Below are 22,479 nucleotides of genomic sequence, written 5' to 3' on the forward strand. Positions count from 1 at the left end.
TTCTGTAAAAGCAATAAGACACAGCAACAGGTTATGTATAATTTATTTTTTCTGTCTAGAGTATTTTGTCATTAAAATCAAAATGTCAACATTTTTAAAATCATATACACTCAAGAACGCATTTAAATGTTAGCACAGCTCCTTAAAAATTTATACATATGTACTTTTTTTTTGTTGTACTTGTGGACAGACAAAAGCAGGAAGTGGTCACTCAGACTGCAAAGAGGTGGGACACAGGAAAAAGGAAGACCCAGCCCACCAACTTCCCACAATAACAAACCAATCCCCACTCCCCAAAAGTTAAGACAGCGTTGCAGGCCCCTCCCCATGTGGAGGAGCAATGATGGGGTGGAAAAAGAAAAAAAAAAAAAAAACAGAACATAAAAGTGCCCCATTCTCCACTCCATACAGTGATGAGGGGAATCAAGAGTTTAAGGACATAAATACTAGTTCGCACATCATATCAATCCACTTCCTCTCCCCTCAACCAATTGACAGGTTCAGTAGTGTGCAGACAGGGGAGGGGGGGGGGGGGTGTCTATCCTTTACATACATTTATTAATAGAAACTATGTTACAGAATTTCCCAAGCATGAATTACAGGCAACCCACTAGCACATCAACTGTACAGATCTTGGCAGAGCCGGCAAATAAATGTCTAAATTGTAAAGTAGCGATGTCATCACCAATAGTTAAGAAGCAATATATACAGCTGTCCAATCAGGGAATCACTATCGTACAGAAAAATTGTATTTGAAAACAAAACAAAAAAAACAATTTGATTTTGACAATTTCACTGTATTGGGGGGAGGGGCATGCTGCTTGGTGTTGTATTATACAAGGTAGATAAACTGCCCAAATAAACCGATCAGCTCTTCAGTGCAGCACTGGGAAAAAAAGAAAAAAAAAAAGGAGTGTTGACAGTTTAAAGACCATGCTGCTGATACTTGTGAGCCACCACTTGCATTTTTACATTATTCTCCAGTAAAATGCAATAATTAATCTAAAAAGTTGATTTATTTGTGGCAAGTCCAATAGCAGGGTGAAGAGGAAGTGCAGCAATACAATAAAGATTAAAGAGTAATAACATTAATTATAATAAGGCAACAGACCATGACAAAGAAAATGCTGGTAAAGACAGAAACCTTGTTGATATGACCCGGGGGGGGGAGACGTGTTGGGGTCAGATGGGTGAGGAGAGGGAGAGCTGGTGCAAAGACAGTGATGTGAATGAATCTTTACTCCAAAAAACAGAAAAGATGAAACCCTCATCCAACTTCTTAACACACAGACGTCCACAAACACACAGGGACTAGCTGGAAAACACCCAATATTCCTTCCTGTGATATCTCATAGGAGAGACGGAGGAATTACTGTAATTTGCTGACAATTCCCGGTTTTCTAAATTATTTTCCCTCCCTCTCCTGAGATCATCGCCACATCTGGCAAAGGACTCTCTTTGTGCCGAGCAGCAGAAACATAATACAAATTTTAAAAAAGCCACAAGCATGTTTAAATCCTGCTGAAAAAGCTCCCTCGGCTACACATTCTTTTGACACTTAAAGAGCCTCTACCTGTGCGGCTGCATGACGCACTCCTCCATTACCTTCACTGTCCGATCCTGCAATAGTTCTAACTGCGGGAGAGCACAAAATGCCGGATTGGTAAACCATGCATGAGACTTCAGGAGTATAGTTTTGGATGAAATTTAATGCAGTGTTTACATGTCATAATATAGCTATAAAACCAAACATAAAAAAACAGTCTGTTTATCATTATCGTATGAATGTTACATCTATCTAAAGTGTCAGTAACCCGTGTAATGCGTGGTGGTGTCTACGATACTATGACGGGGGGGGGGGGGGGGGGGGGGGGGCTAGACTGAATGGTGCAAGAGGAGTGGAGGGGAGCGAAAGAGGAGAGTTATGGGACGACAACACACTGACAGAGTTTAGAGAGGAAGGGGAGACAGAGTTTAGAGAGGAAGGAGAGACAGACAGGCAGAGAGGAGGAGGTGGGAGGATGGGGGGGGGGGATGTAGTCCACACAGCCCACAGCTCAGTCTGGCCCAAGTCGATACCCGTCCCTTCCCTCCGCAGCCCTGCTCTCATGCAGCTCCTGGTGCAGTGAGGGAGGAGGGTGAATGGACGTACGCAGGCGGAGGAATGGATGAAGGGTGGTTGAGGGAGGGCGGGCAGGGACAGACGGAGAGAGGAAGGGGGGGGGGGGGGGTTTGCTTGGTCATTAGCATCCGCAGCCTTCCCTCTGGGGCTGTGGTTCGCTGGTTAGCCGACCGCCCTGGGGGGCCGAGGGCTTGTGCTGGACCCCTGACTCGGCGGCGTTCAGGTCCAGGCTGCCATCTTGGATGTTCTGGTAGATCTTCTTCGCGGCTTCCAGGAAGGCGTCCTCGACGTTTTCACCTCTGAACACAAATGAGAGGGAAGTGAGAAAGGGAAGACAGTTGGGAGTAAGAATGTAAGCAAAAGGGATGTTTCAAGTGCTGCCGTCACTGAGACGGCTGAAGTTGTGCAGACGCTTACGTTTTTGCGCTGGCTTCCAGGAACAACAGACCTGTAGAACATAAAACAGATGCAATGACAGAGTCAGTAAAACATTGTTACAAGCTCAAATACCTCAAATACCAAGTTCTCATTCGCCCCCTCCTTCAATTAATAGCTCTGCTTTCCTCAAGTCAACTTCTCCTAGGTTACGTCTCAGCAATACAGATGGAAAAGCACATTAAATCCTCTTTCTTGTCTTTCAAACACACGCTTGTTCTTGTGTGCGGCTCACCGTTCTCTTCAGCAAACTGCTTTGCTTCCTCATACGTGACATCCCTCTGGGCCTCCAGGTCTGCTTTGTTTCCTATGAGAATAATCACCTGGAAATACAAGACACAGGAACCGGAAAGAGTGAGACAATCCTCTAGAGTCTAGACAGTACTGTCTCTCGGGGGGACATTTTATTTTCAAGCCTTAAAGAGGCAGTACAGACACATGGTTCCCTAAGGCAGTTGATATACGGTTGGGTTGTCTGTGGAGATGTTGACAGAGATACACTGAAGAACTAACACCCCCACATGACGGTTCCCCTAGCGATGCGATGTAAATAGACCTGTAATGATGTAATGAGCTTCTTTGTTGTAGCAGTGACAAACTCTCTTAAGACTCCCACAACTGCATGTTAAGCATAAACCTTTAATGTTTTTTTTTCTTCTTTTTTTTTTTTTTAAACCATTTCTTCTATTTTATTCCAGAATTGCTAACAATGATACTCACTGTGCTATGGCTGTGAGTTTAACATTTTTTAGGATGAGAAAAGTGCCATAATGAGTTATAGGCACAAATCTACGAACCGTTGATTTGATACTGATATTCATGTATAATTTGAGTCAAATTAAAATCTCACTTTTTGAATTATTGGTTGTTATTGGGAAAAGTGGCAAGCTTTTGAGAAGCTCTTGCTAAATCCTAAGAAGTCTTACACAACTCTTGTTTTCATTCAGATGACGACTCTGGTGTGTGTCGAGTGAACACATAATGTGGTCATTATGTGTTCACATCTCAAAACCCCAGCAGCCAAATAAACTCCCTTAAAGCAGGAACACATGTTTACACTTGTATCACAAGTCATGACTAGACTACAACACTGCCACCGCCTGGCCGACACAAGACACTTCTGTGAAAAACAGATACGGTTAATATGCTTCTGTTGATGTTTTTATAGTCAAGAGGTGACCGAAAGAACAAAACACATAATCTTTCAAATGATATTCATAAAAGCAAAGTAAGGTTTACATTGTGATTGTATTTAACCTGAAAATGAGCAAAAGAAAATATGGTTGAACAAGACATCCCATATGTGTAAAATATCTAGATATTAATAAACCTCTCTTGTTTATACAGCAGGAAAACATGTTTCACTTGGCGTTTAAAAACCTGGAGTGACCTTTGCATATTACAGGAACACATTACTCTGAGGGAACACTGCTCAGTAAATGAGAGCTAATCATATTTACCAAGAAATCCAATTTAAGAAATGGACACAGCTCTGCAGCTCTGAACAGGCTACAGGGAGGGCGAGCGACACAGGAAAGCAAAAGAAACGAAGCAGCAGACGTGACAACACGGGTAAGCTTAAAGGAAGCATGACGAAAAGAAAACTACACAGTAAAAGAAAATATAGAGGGTATACAATGGGTGCAGGGACATACAGTTTAAGAGCAAAAGACAAACAGAGTAATTCCAGTACGAAAGATGAAAAGATGTATATATGTGTGTACTTACAGTGTTGGGGTTGGTGAGGTTTCTGGCGTCGGTCAGCCAGCTGCTGAGATGGTTGTACGTGCTTCTCCTGGATGACATCAACAAAAGGGATAGTGGTTACAGAATTTAAGGGTTGTAGATATTTTTGAAATCGTATTTGTGTAGTTTCTAACAGGAAAAACACACAAACTCCTGTTAAATCCAGCAGCTTTGGCCAAATGAGTGAGTTCACTGCACTGACACACTGTACCCTCTTAACTGGACCGGACCATACAGTCATCTTTGTCTCCCATTTTTGTCTGAAGCTGAGGGTGGTCACATTAACAGTGACGTAAACAATTCATATTATTTTTTCCACATTAGTGCCGTTTTTGGGGCCCTCGGGGGTCCTTACTGGAGTTGGGTGTGGTGTGTGGAAAGACATTCCACATGTGGGACTGTGTTTATTTGGCACACCCCTGATACCATCTAACACTTTGGGCAAGAGGGTCGGACACAAGCTGTAAGTCAAATTGTTCGTATTTGTTCAGGAGTCTGTAGAGGGTGAAATGGTGCAGATGAACCTTCTTCTTAAGCTTTGGAGTAAAGTCGAGGCCGTGTGATAATACTACATCCTGTACCCGTAGACCGTGTGATAATACTACATCCTGTACCCGCTGACGTCGTAGACCGTGTGATAATACTACATCCTGTAACCGCTGATGTCGTAGACCGTGTGATAATACTACATCCTGTACCCGCTGACGTCGTAGACCGTGTGATAATACTACATCCTGTAACCGCTGATGTCGTAGACCGTGTGATAATACTACATCCTGTACCCGCTGACGTCGTAGACCGTGTGATAATACTACATCTTGTACCCGCTGATGTTGTAGACCGTGTGATAATACTACATCCTGTAACCGCTGATGTCGTAGACCGTGTGATAATACTACATCCTGTAACCGCTGATGTCGTAGACCGTGTGATAATACTACATCCTGTAACCGCTGATGTCGTAGACCGTGTGATAATACTACATCTTGTAACCGCTGATGTCGTAGACCGTGTGATAATACTACATCCTGTAACCGCTGATGTCGTAGACCGTGTGATAATACTACATCCTGTAACCGCTGATGTCGTAGACCGTGTGATAATACTACATCCTGTACCCGCTGACGTCGTAGACCGCGTGATAATACTACATCCTGTAACCGCTGATGTCGTAGGCCGTGTGATAATACTACATCCTGTACCTGGTGATGTCGTAGAGCGTGTGATAATACTACATCCTGTACCCACTGATGTCGTAGACCGTGTGATAATACTACATCCTGTACCTGGTGATGTCGTAGACCGTGTGATAATACTACATCCTGTACCCACTGATGTCGTAGACCGTGTGATAATACTACATCCTGTACCCTCTGACGTCGTAGACCGCGTGATAATACTACATCCTGTACCTGGTGATGTCGTAGACCGTGTGATAATACTACATCCTGTAACCACTGATGTCGTAGGCCGTGTGATAATACTACATCCTGTACCTGGTGATGTCGTAGACTGTGTGATAATACTACATCCTGTACCTGGTGATGTCGTAGACCGCGTGATAATACTACATCCTGTACCCGCTGATGTCGAAGACCGCGTGATAATACTACATCCTGTAACCGCTGATGTCGTAGGCCGTGTGATAATACTACATCCTGTACCCGCTGATGTCGTAGACCGTGATAATACTACATCCTGTACCCGCTGACGTCGTAGACCGCGTGATAATACTACATCCTGTAACCGCTGATGTCGTAGGCCGTGTGATAATACTACATCCTGTAACCGCTGACGTCGTAGGCCGTGTGATAATACTACATCCTGTAACCGCTGATGTCGTAGGCCGTGTGATAATACTACATCCTGTACCTGGTGATGTCGTAGACCGTGTGATAATACTACATCCTGTAACCGCTGATGTCGTAGGCCGTGTGATAATACTACATCCAGTACCTGGTGATGTCGTAGACCGTGTGATAATACTACATCCTGTACCCACTGATGTCGTAGACCGTGTGATAATACTACATCCTGTAACCGCTGATGTCGTAGGCCGTGTGATAATACTACATCCAGTACCTGGTGATGTCGTAGACCGTGTGATAATACTACATCCTGTAACCGCTGATGTCGTAGACCGTGTGATAATACTACATCCTGTACCTGGTGATGTCGTAGACCGTGTGATAATACTACATCCTGTACCTGGTGATGTCGTAGACCGTGTGATAATACTACATCCTGTACCTGGTGATGTCGTAGACCGTGTGATAATACTACATCCTGTACCTGGTGATGTCGTAGACCGTGTGATAATACTACATCCTGTACCTGGTGATGTCGTAGACCATGAGCGCCCCTGCAGCTCCGCGGTAGTAGGAGCGGGTGACGGCCCTGAAGCGCTCTTGCCCCGCTGTGTCCCAAATCTGCAGCTTGATCTTCTGGCCGCTCACCTCAATTATCCTTGTACCAAACTCCACGCCAATCGTGTGGGGGCAATCTGCCATGACTGTGGAGAGGAAGGGAGGTTACTGTGAGTTCAATGTGATTATTTGGGCCAATTAGTTCATTACTGATGCCATTTTACACCCTAAATGGTCATGCTTTTTTTGTGTTGTGTTGTTATTTGCCATGTGTCACCATTAACATTTTGAGAGTGATTATGAGAAGCGCATTAGTGTTCACATTTTGTGAATACGTGTGCAGTCACACACGTCCATTGTTAGTCAGCAGCAGGTGCATCACTAATTAAACAGTATTTAAAGTCATCATACTCACAGTTGTAAAATGAAAGTATCAACACAGTGAAAGCGGCACATTTATTTTGAACTGATACTTTAAAACCTCTTCTAAAACACCCCAGTGTGTGTGTGTGTGTGTGTGTGTGTGTGTGTGTGTGTGTGTGTGTGTGTGTGCAGGATGTGACGGTGGCTGGTAAATGAGGAACACAGCATCCGGCTCGTTAATAGTAGCGCTGAACAAGACAGAGCTGAATGGTAATGGGAGGCTGCAGCTGACTCGCACACAGAAGAAGAAGAGTCTCTCACTGTTGAGCTCACACTCTTCTTCTATGCCGCTGACTTCCGCTTGCGCATAAAGAAATCTAAAGCAATCGAGGCACTCCAGTTGAACCTGGCAACATTACACACACACACACACACACACACACACACACACACACACACACACACACACACACACACACACACACACACACACACACACACACACACACACACACGAGTCAAAAATCAGGGCAGCACTTACATTTCTTTTCTGTGAACTGGTGGAGCAAACATGACTTCCCTACCCCCATGTCCCCTGTGGAGAGAGAGAGAGAGAGAGAGAGAGAGAGAGAGAGAGAGAGAGAGAGAGAGACTAAATAGCAGAAGAAGAACAATTCTCTATTCAAGCCTGCAGCGTTGCCCACATGCATGTTGTAGAAGCCCCTCTGAGAAAGTCAGCTACGGTACTTCAATTTTAAAGTGGAGCGACATGAGACAGAAAAAGACTTAAATATGTGTCCTGTCAATACAGAGTTTGACAATGTGGTGGTGTGTGATATTGACAAAAGCAATACTTTTTACACTGAATACCTTGTTATTCAAGGTGTGCCAATATTTTAAGAATGCTATTTTGCATAAAAACACCTAGCAGCCTGGACGTTAGGGCATTTGCTGTTTATTCTAGTCAGCTAGAAACATCAAACAATTCTTAGAAAAATTGTGTGCAACTACAACAAGTTCACAAGACCTTCAGACTTCTCTTTTTAAAACCCAACGGTGAAGGTTTCCTTCACTGTTCTAGTGGAGGAAAGAAAAGCATGAGCACAAAGTGAAGTAGCAAGCCACAGGCTGCGCTTCAAGACTTCATGTACACACCTCTTTCAGGTCCGAGCTGATGACTGTTAGCTTTGAGCCGCTGTGTGAGAGGAGGGTAAATAGCCCAGAGCGGAGGTTGTGTTTGTTTAATGCATTTGTCTGAAAATGTGTGTTCAAGTAAAAGCTGCAATATGTTCACGTTAACAAACCTGTCAGCAAAAGTGGGACATAATTCTAATCGGGGAATGGCATTAATAAACTATTGACACATTTGCAGTACATGGTGCACAAAAGACTATAATAGACATATTGAAACATGTTGGACCCACGCAGTGTATGGTGTAGCATGAAGCATACAAAACATAGAAATGATATAGATATAGCAATGCACTGTGAACTGCTCATTAACGAGGCTCCCTGAAAAGCATCGCTCACTTACCAATTATGATGTATTTGAAAATGTAGGAGTAGTTGTACGGTGCGGTGGCCATTGTGGCTCTGAAAGAGAGAGAGAAAAGGAGGAAGTTTAGGCACGTAAACTGACAGAAATGTGTTGATTTCTCAGTAATTTAAACAAGAGCAGTAATTCACTGTCTTGTAGTAAGTTCATTGTTTTACAAACAATGACTACAGTCTTTAAAACTCAACACTGACAACATGAATTCTGCATGCTGGTTTACTATCAGCATGACTTATTTTAGATTCATTAAAGGTTCTCTCGCCCCATGAATAAATAATAATAAAACATGTGTTACAACAAACAAATGTACATTTACGCTACACAGAGTTTGTACACATGTATTACCAATTCAAATACAATTGACAAAAAAATATACTATATTAGAAGAGAGGCTAAAAAAAGTGAAAACTTGAGCATGTCTGAGTGCAAATATAATTACATTAAGTACTGTGCATGTCTGCATATAAAATGGTAACATAAGAGCCAGTGTTATTCAACAACGCTATAATCCAATCAGAGCAATAGGTCCGTAAAAATGTGAGCCCAGGCAAGACCAGATGCTTCATCAATGCACGCTAAAGTACAGCAAAACTAACAGTAGCCTATACCAAACATATACATTGTGTGAAGAGTCCAGTTAAACCATTTTAATAATGACCATTATGCAATTTTAAATGACCCGATTAGAAATATGGTGCACATCAATATCAGCAAGTATGCCCTTGATTAGGCCGTAAATAACTTCCTATGAAAAGGCCTCTAGAAGCAAGAGCTTTTCATCTGGTTGGTCAGCTAGGAGGTGATATGACTGCACTTCCCACACGCTTCATATTTCTGCACAGCTTACATAAATAAAGCCAGAAAACAAACAGACGGAGCTGTGTACATTTAACAGCTTCGTGTCCGATGACGAACCGCTTCGGCTAATGATCCTTAACAATTCCGTGCCCCTTATGTTATTAACTTACTTATACGACTACCACAAAAGAAATGAAAGTCATCTCTTTGTGCCACATGGTTTGAACTATCACTAAAGCTGAAGTTAGCATGGATCACATTAGAGTAGTGAAAATATTTCAGAGCTCAAAGCTCAGGCAACCTTTTCACATAAGCTAAAAATAGCCCCGACACCTATCTGATACCCGGTAATGCTTCATTGTTCACACTCCATACACAGCACACAGCCTTCAGAATTACCACATAATATCACTGCTACTATATCAAAAAACACATTCACAAACAGCCAATGGGAGATGCTCTTTTTGAACATGCACAGATGTGTTGATAAATAAATACCCGGGTCATGTATGACATCAATAAAGCAGCTGTGTCTCTGTCATGAACAATTTCTCCATTAAATTCACTTTGCGATGCCATCAAGGCCATGTTGTATTTGTGCTGAATAAAGGCTGCTTTGTAATTCTGTCAAGGTGCTGCTGTACAGTGTAACTGCTGTAGAGAGGTAAATAATTCAAGGCTTAACAATCAGGTGCATAATCATGCAGCGGCGCGGTGGTTTCTATGTCCCTGGCAAAGATAGTCTGCCAGTGACATTCTGCGATCTGCACCTCAGTGAAAACTGTGCTGAAATCACTGCCACATCACAGCCTAGTGCTGGTGTTGTGCTCACACTCCTGTATCTGCAGTACAGTGGCCATGTTGGACTGGCCAGATTAATGCTGACAGTGACACAACCAGACAAAATGTAGACGGCTGTGATTTGAGAATCTAAGAGGAGAGAAATGAAAATAAAGCAAAACGAGTTAAGATGAAATCACTTTACAGGGATAAGATGAAAGAAAGGTGTAGACTTTCAGTAGCATTCGCAAATGGAGTAAGTGGGTGAACACAGAGGATCAGAGACAGGAAAGGAAGACGACCTGCAGGGGAATATGGTTGAGGTTAATTCAGGTCGAAATGTTGCTTCAATAAAAATGGTGTATGGTCAGATACCCTCATGATACTGACAGTCATACTAATCCTATGCCTGAGAAAAATCTATATCAAACATCAGTTCACTTATGCTCAGAGATAAATTATATGAAAATAACAGACAATAACATTTCATAACTAAGACGACTCAAAAGCATGTTTCGTATTGCTAATATTAATCCTGAAGAATAATATGAGTTCAGGAGAAGCTACTAAGTGTTACCATCTATGTAAACAACTCACCAAAGCAGGCTGTGACAGTGTTGTTTATTGGAGGCCTCAGAAAAGACTTGGCTCAAAGTCAGTCCTCCACAAACTGCAACTTGACCTGACATTTGGATCATTACTCAGGCTAACACCAACTAGCTAACTCAGGCAAAATGTAGTCTTTATGAACTTCCCATGTGATCATCGTAGGATCTACCCTTTTCTTACTTTGTTAAAAAAAAAAACATGGCTAACTTTAATGCTACATTAATGAACACAGTACACTTGCTATCACAAGCTTGTTTATGCTGCAATGCTACATCTGCTGATTTCGATAATAACACTAGTACAACTTAATTCCCTATCACTTAATGTATTAATTCTATATCAACAGTATGAGTGACAGCATGACTTCCACATAATGTGAGGGCAGTTAATGGAGTTGTACTAAGCGGGTTTCAAAGGGAAACAGATGTCGTGAACAAATCACGCAATCACACCATCGCAATTCTTTAAAATCATAGAGTAATATTTGAGGGCCTTTTCTCCAGTCTGCCTCCTGTCACATGACCCTCATGTGACACATTTACACCCAGTGTGATGGTTTCCAGAGCTCTGGAGAAGTATGCATTTAGAGTAGGTTACCCAGAACTGAGGAAAAACAAGATGCAATTCAATTTTGATACCAAACCTTCTTTTCTTCAGCTTTTTGTGCTCATTAAGTAGAAATAAACCCCATGGAGGATCCGTCAAGTAGTCAAGATCATGTGACCAGAATGCAGCCTCAGCATTTCTGCATTACTCCCCAACCCACTGAATCTTCCTCCAGAGAAACACTGTCATTGACTTTTCCTTCTCTCAACAGCCACTTCCCACATAAAGGGGACGATGCGTGACTCAAATCTGGTCTATCAGGAAATCATGACAGGCCCGCTATTCAAATCATGTCTTAAAAGCCCTAAAACAATGTTATGACATCATCACCGTCGTTTACAATGCATACAAGTCAAATTTGATGTTTTACAATATTTATAGGATTAAAAATGTAAACAAAACAATAAGTAACGTTGTTATTCAAGTTGCAGATGAAGCCTACGAATACACAGAGTGCATTGGCACAATAAATATAAATTATGCAACATTTTATATATATATATATATATATATATATATATATATATATATATATATATATATATGGGCAGATATAGCCAAATTATTACCCATTAAAGACAATACGGGTCTTCTTTTCAAATCATACACATCTGTTGTTAGGAAAAGTAAAGCCAGAGAGGAGGCTAACACCCTGTTGGCTAAGGAGTTATCAGACCTGATGTTATGAGCTACGCTGCACTAGAGATGACTACAGTATCTATAATAGTAAACAGAATTAAAATAGGGACGATCTGCAGACCCAAATCCAAACAGACCCGACTGTTGTGTTCCAGGTTATCACTTTTATTCGACACTGTAACGTCATGCCTACTCCTAGCTTAGTTTAACGACCGGCAATTTGACAGCATCGGTTTGGTTAATTCTATGCGGTTAGTTAGCTCACAACAAGTTAACAATGTTACTAAGCAAAGGAGGATATGAAACCTGATATTTACTAGCTAAAGCCAAACGACGTGATCGTGTCTGATAACAAGCACGGCCCTAAATTAGCTGTTTTGACAGCTAAGTACGCGTTAGCTGGTTTACCTGCTCGCTGAAATCAATGGATATGTCTTGACAACAAATAGCACAAATCGCAAGACGTTTGCCACTATTAGCACAAAGACAATCGAGGCAGTATCACCCGATTAGTGTAACTACGTTAAAACAAATCAACTTGGCCTCTGCTCAATTTCACAAAAGCCACCAAAAACCAAACTAACGACAGCCAGCTATATCTGTAGCATGCTAGTTAGCTGCGATGGTTGGATTATGGTAAATACGCTGTTTGGTTAGCTTGTCAACCCATATTGAGTCATTGCCGATCAAGAGATTTATCGCCTGCAATGGTAATCTCTAGCAGTGTAATATGTAGTATACACCATTCTTTGAAGCTAACGATAAAAAACAACCTAGCATTAGCCATCTGTTAGCTAGCCTCGTTAGCTTGCCAATTAGCTGACTCCTGGCGAACACAGGCTAGCTTAACTGTTCCAACCGTGTCATGATTGAAACACCAGTGTCCATACGTTGATCGGGGTGTACGTGTGAGTATGTTCAAGTATGTGCTCTTCTCTGTCCTTACCAGAAATTAAGTCTTTTGAGCTTTGTGTTCTGTTCAGAAGAGGAATGCAGGTTATCCTGGCTCAAGTATGATCTGTCTATCCAAGATGGCTGCTCGCGGCACAGGGTTTCCTCCGCTGTATACAATGGGCTTCTGGGACAAAGAGCATCATATGCGGCGATTTGAGGTGTGTGGAGAGCAGCCTCACCTGCACAGGTGTATTCATGCATACTGTACTGGACTTTACGGATAAAGTGCGGTATCAGATTATGAAATCATGTGATAACCAACGAGATTGAATGTTCAGAGATTTTATTACACTTGACTGACCTGGGTTCAAAAGATAATGTGCACTTATGCTGCTGTTTCAGCCTGTGAAGAATACCTTGAAGACCTATATCAAACTGATTCAGATATGTGAGGTTTAGACCTGTCAATCTAACCCATTGTATGCCTAAAAGTATATTTTTATTGTTTATTTGGATCCCGATCAGTTGTTTTTTTCAGCACCAACTGCTCTTCCTGGGGTCCACATTCAAATAAAATGTGAAAATTAACAAATGTTTACATTGCGTACATATGTTTAGTACTTAATATAGTTAGAGCATCACCATTGCAACTTAAAAAATGCCTCAAGACATGGGCTTTACCAAACATTAAACTAGAACAATTTAAATGAGTTGTAGTTGCAAATATAGTTTATATGAACATCCATACTGTTGAATAATTTCGAAAGACTATTTTGCAGCCTTGTCTTATTCAAGAATAACATCTTCAGCAGTCTCTTAAACGGGTTTTTTTCAGAGATTCTTGAGATATAATACATGTAAAACTGTTCCAGTGAGATATAGCACATTGGCCTATTCGTGTTTTTTCATTGCAATGTTCCTTAGTCGGTATCTCTCCCGTGTGTTTGTGCAAATCAACTGAAGCCAGGTTAAAATTTGTTAATGTGTTAATTAGCAAATTAGAATTGCAAATGTGTTACATGCAAACAATCAGCATAAGGAAGTTGGGCTATGAGCTATTTATTAAATATTTGGACACTATCCATTCTGCCAAATGTTCCTGTGTAAAGTTTTTGCTCCAGCAGTACTGCAACTTTTACTCAGATTGTATAGGCTGGTAGAGCTTTATGATATATAAACCATTTACTGTATGGTACTTAACAAAACCCTCTGTACAAAAAAAATAATTTCTATTTATTTCATGTCAGCATTACACATTTTCATATGCACATAAAATCCCTTTCTGATCAGCTGGCCTACGGTTTAAATTAAATCATGTGAATCCCAAGTCATTTTAATTTGCTCTGATTATGTGTAGTATGTGACATCCATGGTGTGTCTTGGTGTGATACAAATTTCCATTTCAAGCACTTTTGAAAAATATGAAACATTTTAATATAGTAATTCACAACATTACATGCTTTCACTGTACAATTTTTCTTACAGTCCCACATACAACATGCAGTGTGCTTTCTCAAGATTAACCGTGAGAACTGGACAGCAAACTAAAAAAAATATCTTCAACTTAGCAAAGTAAATAGCCTGTGTATTTAAAATAAAATACTGCACAACAGATATTTGATCTTGAGAAAGATGATGAACTCCTTAACAAGGAAAATGAATTCATGTCTTACAGTACAAGTGGACGTAAGCCTTTATAAGTCTCAAGTCTGTGTGTATCTGCATCGCTGATACAAGGTGTTTTTACTAAAAAAATCTAAATAAACTAACATTATGACTCAAAGATCTTTCTTTCATAGCAACAAATGGCCCATAATGTCCCATACTGTACTTCAAGCTACATGTAAGTGAGTGGATCTGCACAATAAATTCACTGATGACTGCAAGCTGCTTCATAGTTATTTTTGATGAAACATATTCACAGGGTTATTTTTGTCATCGCTCTGACAATGTGACAATGTGACAAAAGGTTACTATTTCAAGGTGCTCGCCAGTAACGCCACACTGAGCAAAACTCTCATTCAGCTCTAAACGTGAGCATCTAAGAGAAGAGATGACAGCTGCTGTCCCCCCCCCCATTGTCCACTGGTGTTATGTCCCTCTCCAGATTGACTCCATATCACAACCACATCCTCATCAGCAAGAGGCTGAACAGTGCACAGATGTAGTGGAGTGTGCCTGGGTGCCAGGAGGGGGCGCTGTTACATAGGTCTGAGTCACAGCAGTGGATGCGCACTCCCGGCAGCTCATGTTGCTGGCAGTGTCTGGATGTGGCACAACCACTGGTCAGGACGATACCCAGGGCCGCTGGAGGGACAGAAGAGGGGAGACTGTCAGTCAGAGCAGAGTGACGAGCTGGTGTTTGGCTCAGCAAGAAAAAAACAGCATAAGTAAGCGCAAAGTGTGTAATGAGACATGAGATCTTAAAGGCACACTCAGGATGTGTCTTCACAGCTGAGAAAACAAGCTGTCTCTCTCTGACAAATGGTACATTGATAGAGAAAGCTGCACATTCTGCGGAGATTCTCTCTAGACTCTGGATTTCATATAGTCTTGGAGAAAGGTATGTGGCTAAAAATGGACCTCCAATAATTACTACAATATAATTTGTGGGGTATATGTCTGAGTCCTTTAACCTTACAACCAATGCAACTAAAATGCATAATTTGAATCTTTGAGCAGCAATTTCATGAGTAAATTCTAAATAAAAGGGAGCCATACTTCTTCTTCTCTACCCTGTTTGTCAGTTAAAGTAGTTTCTATAATGAGATTTTACTGAGCACCATATTGCACTCAATTAGCATCTTACAACATCTCTTCTCTGCCATTTATAATCCCCTAATGATGAAAATCAAGAGTGAACAGGTCTTCTAGGTGCACAGCAGATCCTGTCAAGAATCTATCGACACAGTTATAATATAAGAGGCAGCTGAGAAGTGAGAGGATATTGCTCAGGAGAGAAGGGCACTGGGGTAGTTATGGATTAAGGACAGATGTCTTGTATCTGAGGACAAAGGGGACTATAACTAAGACTCTTATGGATCTTCACCAGCATCTGTTAGAGTTGAGTTTGGCGGGGTCACATGAAGATTAACAGGCTGACTGGCCACAGATTACTGCCAAGACACTGCTTCGAGATTTTGACCGACAAGTGCTTGTCATACTGTTTCTGATGGGCTGTTGTCAGTCCTTTTCTGAGCTTGCTGTTTCTCTGAGCACATGGAAAAGGTGCACCATCAGCCCTTTCAACATGAGTGGAGCCTTTAGACATCGAGCAAAGGAACAGCTGGATTGTCCACGCTTCCATGGATATCAGCAGAACTACTCATCTGACCATCACTCTCCTGTCCTGGTGTCCACATCCTCCATTTGACTTAACATCAAACAAGGAATGACTTATAATTTACTCATCAAAGCACACCAAAGTAGGGTTATGTAACTATCCTCAGTGCAGGGAGCAATATATTCACATCAGCAGACAAAGAACATTTTTCAAACATGAAAGTATGATTAAAAATGATTTTGCCAATGTCCAGTGGCACGCCAGAGTGAATTCATCATGATTTAATAATCTTCCACTCACAGTATCAGACGCAGTAGCTCACTGACTTGGAGGATGAATAGACTAGAACATTGTGATTTCAGTGTGTTAGTCATTACATATTGGTCATGGAGGTTTACTCACTGCTCTCTGTCTTGATGCAGAAGCGGTGTTTGAAGCCTTTGTGTGAGTGGGTGCAGGTAATGACCTCGGGGTTGGAGCAGCCCACGTCCACATACTTCTGGCCCTGGAGGATGTTGCAGCCATAGCACTGCAGCCCCTGGACTGCAGGGGACACAAAGAGCGGTACATGGCAACTTGTTAGGGTGTCGTTTAAGATGATGAACCAGCTTTTTTGTGTAAAGTCACTGGGGTGCAGAAGCAATGGAACCTTTGCTGCTACTGTTGGGCAATGGAAGAAAGAGCGTACACAGATACTTTATGCACTACAGGCAGGAGATCCACACTGGACCTATGGTGACCCCTGGGAGCTCCTCACACCACCATTATGATTATCAATATAAGATTTAATTTTCACATAGCAAGAAGAAGCATTTGGAAACTGAAGAGATTAGCATGTGACTTGTCTGGCACAGATTCATTCTACATCCAGTTAAAATCCCCTCAATGGGGGAAAGGACATTTGGATATGTGGGTTGTGGAAAAAACAATATAAAGACCACAAAAACTGCATCAAATGTGTATTTTTGTCTGTGTTTGAAACCTTTACTTATCAACATAATAACTACTGTATATGTTGTAATTCAATTCTAAGACTATTCCCCTAATTTGTTGCTGATGTCACATATATTTGTATTATCTCTTTCTGTATCTGGTTTTTAGGGGGGGGCTGGTGAATCAAAAATATTTGTCGTCACATTAAATAAAACTGACTGTAAGACATCCAACCTAATTAAATCCACCGATGTAATAGTGATATTGTTTCAGAGCTTACGTTTTCCAAGTTTTGCACCCAAACAGCCAATTGACTTTGATATAGCCACGACTCCAAACCTATGTCAGAAGCATCTGCAATGGCTCTGATTCAAATCGAAATGATCTTTATAACAACTGCGGATGTAGACTGAAATTGCGGCATTGTAGTGTTTTTTTTTTTCCTGAAGCAACAACAGCACATAAACAGTGCAAATGAGCTAATTCTAAAGCCATCCTTCTGTTCAACTGAAAGCAGTATCTTGCAGAGCCTTTCAAGAGAAGTTCATCTCAGTTCATTTCCCTGAAACATTTCACGGTTCAAACGAGGACCATTGCTTTTATGAGGTTGATATTTGTTCTCATCCTGACGTTACTCAACTGCTTCCCTTCCCTTCGACTCTCTTTTCTCTTCTCCTCTCTCTCCTCTCGTCTTCTCTTCTCTTCGAGTCTGTGCTTAGGGGTGACTCACCCTCAGTAGTACACCCCATCCCAAGCTGTCTGCCTGCCAGCTCCAGCTTGTGATCTCACAGCCGTGTCTCTACCACTCAGCACCCTATAAGTGTTGTGGTGGAAACTACAGCACGGAGAGGGACGGGAGAGGAGCTAAATCAACATGCAGCTAGATTATGCTGTTTACTTTTCCCTCTCAACTGATGCCTAAAAATCATCAGTTAACATGATCATTTGCCAAAATGGGTTTGGTCCCTATTAATAAAAGAGGAGCAAGCAGACACTGAATTATTGTTGAATAGGGAATTTAAAGCACATATTCAGAAATAAAATGCTCCAAAAGTCTTCTTTCATCTTTAGACCCCTCTACTACCGTGTCATTGTCTCACAGTCTAACTCTCTCAAGAAAAGTAAGGCTAAGCCTGCACAGAACAAATCCACCAGAGCTTAAATGGATTGTCCGTGGACTCAGACCCCTCACACACCTGTACCTGACCTCCAAAATCCCACACACAAGATGGAAGATCAGCTTTGGCTGAAACCAATCCTCCCTCTTTATCTGTGCAGCCTTGTGGACAGAGAGCGGATGCGAGGCCTCTCGCCGTCTCTGCTCTGTTAAATAGCCCACCAAAAGCTCTGATGGAGCTTTCAGGAGCAAACTAATCCCAGGCAAATGCTCTTACAAAAATCACTTTAGAAATCTGCTGGAATCAATGTAAAGCCTCACAGGGACAGAGAGCAGATGCCAGCATTTAGGGGATGTGTCATACTCCCCTGCTGGTGATACACCATGCAGTCAGAGCTCATATAAATATTGGAGTGTGTCATTAGAGCTGGGTAATGGTTGTGGAAGTACAAAGCAATGGAATGGTCATTTATGTCTGGCAAACAACCTGATTAATCAATTCACTGTGATGTTTTGTTGTTACACACCACATGAAACATTGAAAAGCTGCCTGGTATGAGCATTTGTCAACATAATGAGGGCATGTTAGAAAGACATTCAGCGTTCATGGCAAAGTGCAATTTATTATAACCCCATCCTCTCCTAGTAAATGTTGATTAACTCTCAAATCTATTGTGACCTAAATCTAATCTTATCAATTATTGGTATTGAGTACATTTTTGTACATTTGAAATGCAAATGTACTAAAGCTCATTTGAATTTCAACACTGAGCATCCATTACACTATTATATTATGCATAATGCATTTTTTATCAAAAACATTTTAAGAGGAAGACAGCTGGAAAGAAAAGTAGGCAGCATAAGCAGACAAAAAAAAAAGGATTTTACGGATTACCATAAGAACATTTGAATTTAATTCAGGAAAGGTTATACTGCTTGCCTGTCTCATTAAATTTAGTTTAGCTCTTTGGATAGGACTTAAAATGAAGTTATGCTTAAAATGAGCTTCCAGGGCACCATAAACATATTAGAAACTAATTATGAATGCAAGATGACTACTGTAATCCAGCATTATGTAAGACAAAACAGGTATCAACTTGTCTGCTTTTATAGTATTAAACTCACTGTCCTCTGGTGATGATTGTTTGATAGTTAACTTAATTATTGAACACTTAATACTATCACTATCACCTTTTCAGAATTTCTGTTGGATTTTCAACAGAAATGAATTTGTAAATCGGATTACCCTTTGTACCGCACTGCAATTATATCTAAGTTCAGCTATTTGTTGCCTCCTCATTAGTCTGTCCAGGAGCTCACTTCACCCTCTGGTCTGCAGTTGGGATCAGAGGTGATCTGACTCAGACAAAACACAGAGATACGAATCAAGCAAAGCAACATCTCAGCGCACATCACCCCAGTTTCCTCTTGGCCCCGAGTGAAACAAAGGTTACAGCGAAGCCGAATCAGGTCAATCGTTATAGCTCTATGGGGAAATTTAGTTTGCCACCTATGAATATTATCTATTGTTTGGAGGCATATATCTGAACTCCCAGGTCAATTACATGCAGACCAAAGGCATATTTATTGGAATCACTTTTCAACATGGTCGTTCATTATATTTATGTGAACGTTTAAGTTGGTCTTGAAACATTCACCAGCCTATTTTTATATTTCCACTGCTCAGTTGTTTTAATATTTTGCAAATGTTTAAAGTTGATTTTTATACAGTACTTTCACTGTATTTATATATTATTTATTTTGTATCATTATTTGTATTTGTATACCTCAGTATATACAACATATTCTGTACATTATCTTATTGATTAATTGGCCTGTAAAAGGCTGTTTTAAGTGAGGATTATTGTATCGGTGGTGTCATAGATCGCACACACACAAACACACACACACACACACGCATGCACACAGATACACACACATGCACATGTACACACATGCACACAGATACACACCAGACATCAAACACAAATGCACACACACAAACACACACACACACACAGATATCAAACTCACACACACACACACAGACATCAAACTCACGCACACACACACACACACACACACACACACACACACACACACACACACACACACACACACACACACACACACACACACACACACACACAGAGACATCAAACTCACATGTCTCTGCAGCTCTACAAATTTGAAAACCAAAATACTGCTCACCCTGTTTCAAGAAGAGCGCCCAAACCAAGATAAATCCAAGCCCATACACCAGCCAGGTATGTAAAGTCATGGATGCAGCACAATAGTGATGGTCGGTGGTCAGTGCTGGAGGAGACAGAAGCAGAGATTTCCTCTGCTCTCATCTAACTGTCCACCAAAAAATACAGAGACAGAAACCAAGCGGAGATCCCACTTTCCAAAGCCTGAGCAGCCCGAGTGTCTCTCTCCACCCCAGCCTCAGCGAAGCTCACGCAGTGCGTGAGTTAACTGCCAGTTTGTGTCCAGTGAGAGGGGGAGCCAACCATCCAGGCAGTCAGTCAGCTCAGCAGCCAGTCAGGCAAAGAGACGTGGGGGAGGAAGATAAATGAGTGAGGGAACTAAATAAATGAATGTCTTCCTCAGCGGTCTCCTTGTGTCCTGAGCAGGAGAAGCTGGTTGAACTCGTTGTTTGATCAATAAAGGGAAAAGAAATCCATCTCTTCTCTCATGTCAAAAAACTAATTAGAACCACCTCGTCTCATCACAGAGATGAAAATAAACAATTGTAGCAAGTGAGCGTGGTCCTTTTCCAGTTGGGGGAAAACACATCAATCAGGATTAATTCCTGATTGATAATTCATCGCTTCTAATAATAGCCCTATCACAATGTGTTAAAAGCCCAGGCGCTAAATGGGATGGCACACCAAGGGGGCCAGGTTGGTGTGTGCTCGAGTGTTTGCATGTGTGTGTCTCAGGAGCTTTGCCAAAGGACAAACACACACACACACACACACACACACACACACACTTTCCCAATAGGACAGGTTATCTCTGCTCTGTGTATCCCTGTGCTTGCACACTGGGGAGAAAATTCTATCTAATCAAGAATTAAAGAGTAAATCCTTTCTTAGAGACTGTAATGCCAGAGGATAAGGCAGGCTTTGCCGTAAGCCCTCTTTCCCTCCCCACCCAAAGCAACATATGGTCCTGCTTGATAGATGGCTGCCAATGATCGCTGTCATTCATATAAGACATATTTAGAGCAGATTTTTCTGCATATTTTTTTATCACAGTGGAACGCAGACAAGCTATTTTTCATTAGCGCTCATTGACAAAACAAACAGCGCCTAATCATGTTCTGCAGTTGACCTCTTTGTTTTGTTTCTGCACACACATGCAGTGCCTCCTTTTATTTGTAAGTGTGTGCAGCTGTGTGTGAGTTGTCTCTTCTCGCTGTGCTTTTATTCATGAGTCATTGTTTTTGTGTGAGTGTGTGTAAAGAAAAAAGGGTGAGAGAAAAGAAATGTCAGCAGTGTGTACAATCTGGCTGAAGCATATGGTAGGTAGAAGTGGTCATGTGGACAGTTACATGTGTGCATGAGGAGGTGAGGGAGGAAAAGATGCTGTTTTAAGCTTAGCTTTAATCAATATTCCTGTGTGTGTGTGTGTGTGTGTGTGTGTGTGTGTGTGTGTGTGTGTGTGTGTGTGTGTGTGTGTGTAAACTATGACCTTAAAGGAATAGTTTTACATTTTGGGAAATACGCTAATTTGCTTTCTTGCTGAGAGTTAAATGAGAAGATTGAATTAAAGAAAATGAATGATACCACTGTCATGTTTGAGCGTGGTATCAATCTTTTCTTCTCACTCTCTGCCAAAAAGTAAAAATTATCATAACTCCCAAGATTTCAAACTTTTGTTTGAACATCAACTCTTTCCAAAATAAAAGCCTTATCTTATACTAATTATAAAAGTGACATTACATTTGGCATGCACACTCCGGAAAACACACGCCCACGCACCCGCACAGCTCAACATCTCGAGATTCCCATTCGTCATGGACATGACTGATGAATCTATAATATGAAATTTTCATATTGCATCAACACAACCGAACTGAGTGGTGTGAAGCACAAAAGAGCCGTCCTTGTAAAAGTTCCAATGCTGATGTGCACATGCAATTTCTGTCTCGACCTTTTCCCTCTTTCCCCATCTTACAGCCCTTGTTCATTTATATTCTGCTGAGCTGCTTGAGCCTTTGAGTGA

The 22,479-nt window shown here is 41.4% G+C and overlaps 2 protein-coding genes across 2 annotated transcripts; both read right to left on the bottom strand.

The window, feature by feature from the left end:
* Positions 1-25: 25 nt before the first annotated feature.
* rab14l (RAB14, member RAS oncogene family, like) lies at positions 26-13,068 on the bottom strand. The gene is made up of 8 exons (XM_068706225.1): positions 12,966-13,068; positions 8,567-8,625; positions 7,574-7,627; positions 6,638-6,815; positions 4,286-4,352; positions 2,793-2,880; positions 2,540-2,570; positions 26-2,421 (listed from the first exon to the last, which is right to left on the bottom strand). Exons 2-8 carry the CDS (start codon positions 8,616-8,618, stop codon positions 2,244-2,246), a joined length of 648 nt encoding a protein of 215 aa, XP_068562326.1. The 5' UTR covers positions 8,619-8,625; positions 12,966-13,068; the 3' UTR covers positions 26-2,243.
* A 1,295-nt stretch (positions 13,069-14,363) lies between these two features.
* LOC137868657 (ly6/PLAUR domain-containing protein 2-like) lies at positions 14,364-20,704 on the bottom strand. The gene is made up of 3 exons (XM_068705537.1): positions 20,458-20,704; positions 16,599-16,739; positions 14,364-15,220 (listed from the first exon to the last, which is right to left on the bottom strand). Exons 1-3 carry the CDS (start codon positions 20,525-20,527, stop codon positions 15,033-15,035), a joined length of 399 nt encoding a protein of 132 aa, XP_068561638.1. The 5' UTR covers positions 20,528-20,704; the 3' UTR covers positions 14,364-15,032.
* Between the last annotated feature and the right edge of the window lie 1,775 nt (positions 20,705-22,479).

This window comes from Cebidichthys violaceus, unplaced genomic scaffold (genome assembly GCF_023349555.1).
Source record: "Cebidichthys violaceus isolate CVI_PGR_0920_01 unplaced genomic scaffold, fCebVio1.0.p SCAF_12, whole genome shotgun sequence".
Classification (NCBI taxonomy): Eukaryota; Metazoa; Chordata; class Actinopteri; order Perciformes; family Stichaeidae; genus Cebidichthys; species Cebidichthys violaceus.

Excerpts from the sequence above, each read along its gene's own strand:
- LOC137868657 (XM_068705537.1), bottom strand. The coding sequence starts at position 20,527 with ATGACTTTACATACCTGGCTGGTGTATGGGCTTGGATTTATCTTGGTT. Across the intron at positions 16,740-20,457 it reads GGCGCTCTTCTTGAAACAGG|TCCAGGGGCTGCAGTGCTAT; the intron begins GTGAGCAGTATT and ends TGTCCCCTGCAG. Across the intron at positions 15,221-16,598 it reads CTGCATCAAGACAGAGAGCA|CGGCCCTGGGTATCGTCCTG; the intron begins GTGAGTAAACCT and ends CTGTCCCTCCAG.
- rab14l (XM_068706225.1), bottom strand. The coding sequence starts at position 8,618 with ATGGCCACCGCACCGTACAACTACTCCTACATTTTCAAATACATCATA. Across the intron at positions 7,628-8,566 it reads TTTCAAATACATCATAATTG|GGGACATGGGGGTAGGGAAG; the intron begins GTAAGTGAGCGA and ends CTCTCTCCACAG. Across the intron at positions 2,881-4,285 it reads ACCTCACCAACCCCAACACT|GTGATTATTCTCATAGGAAA; the intron begins GTAAGTACACAC and ends TTGTATTTCCAG.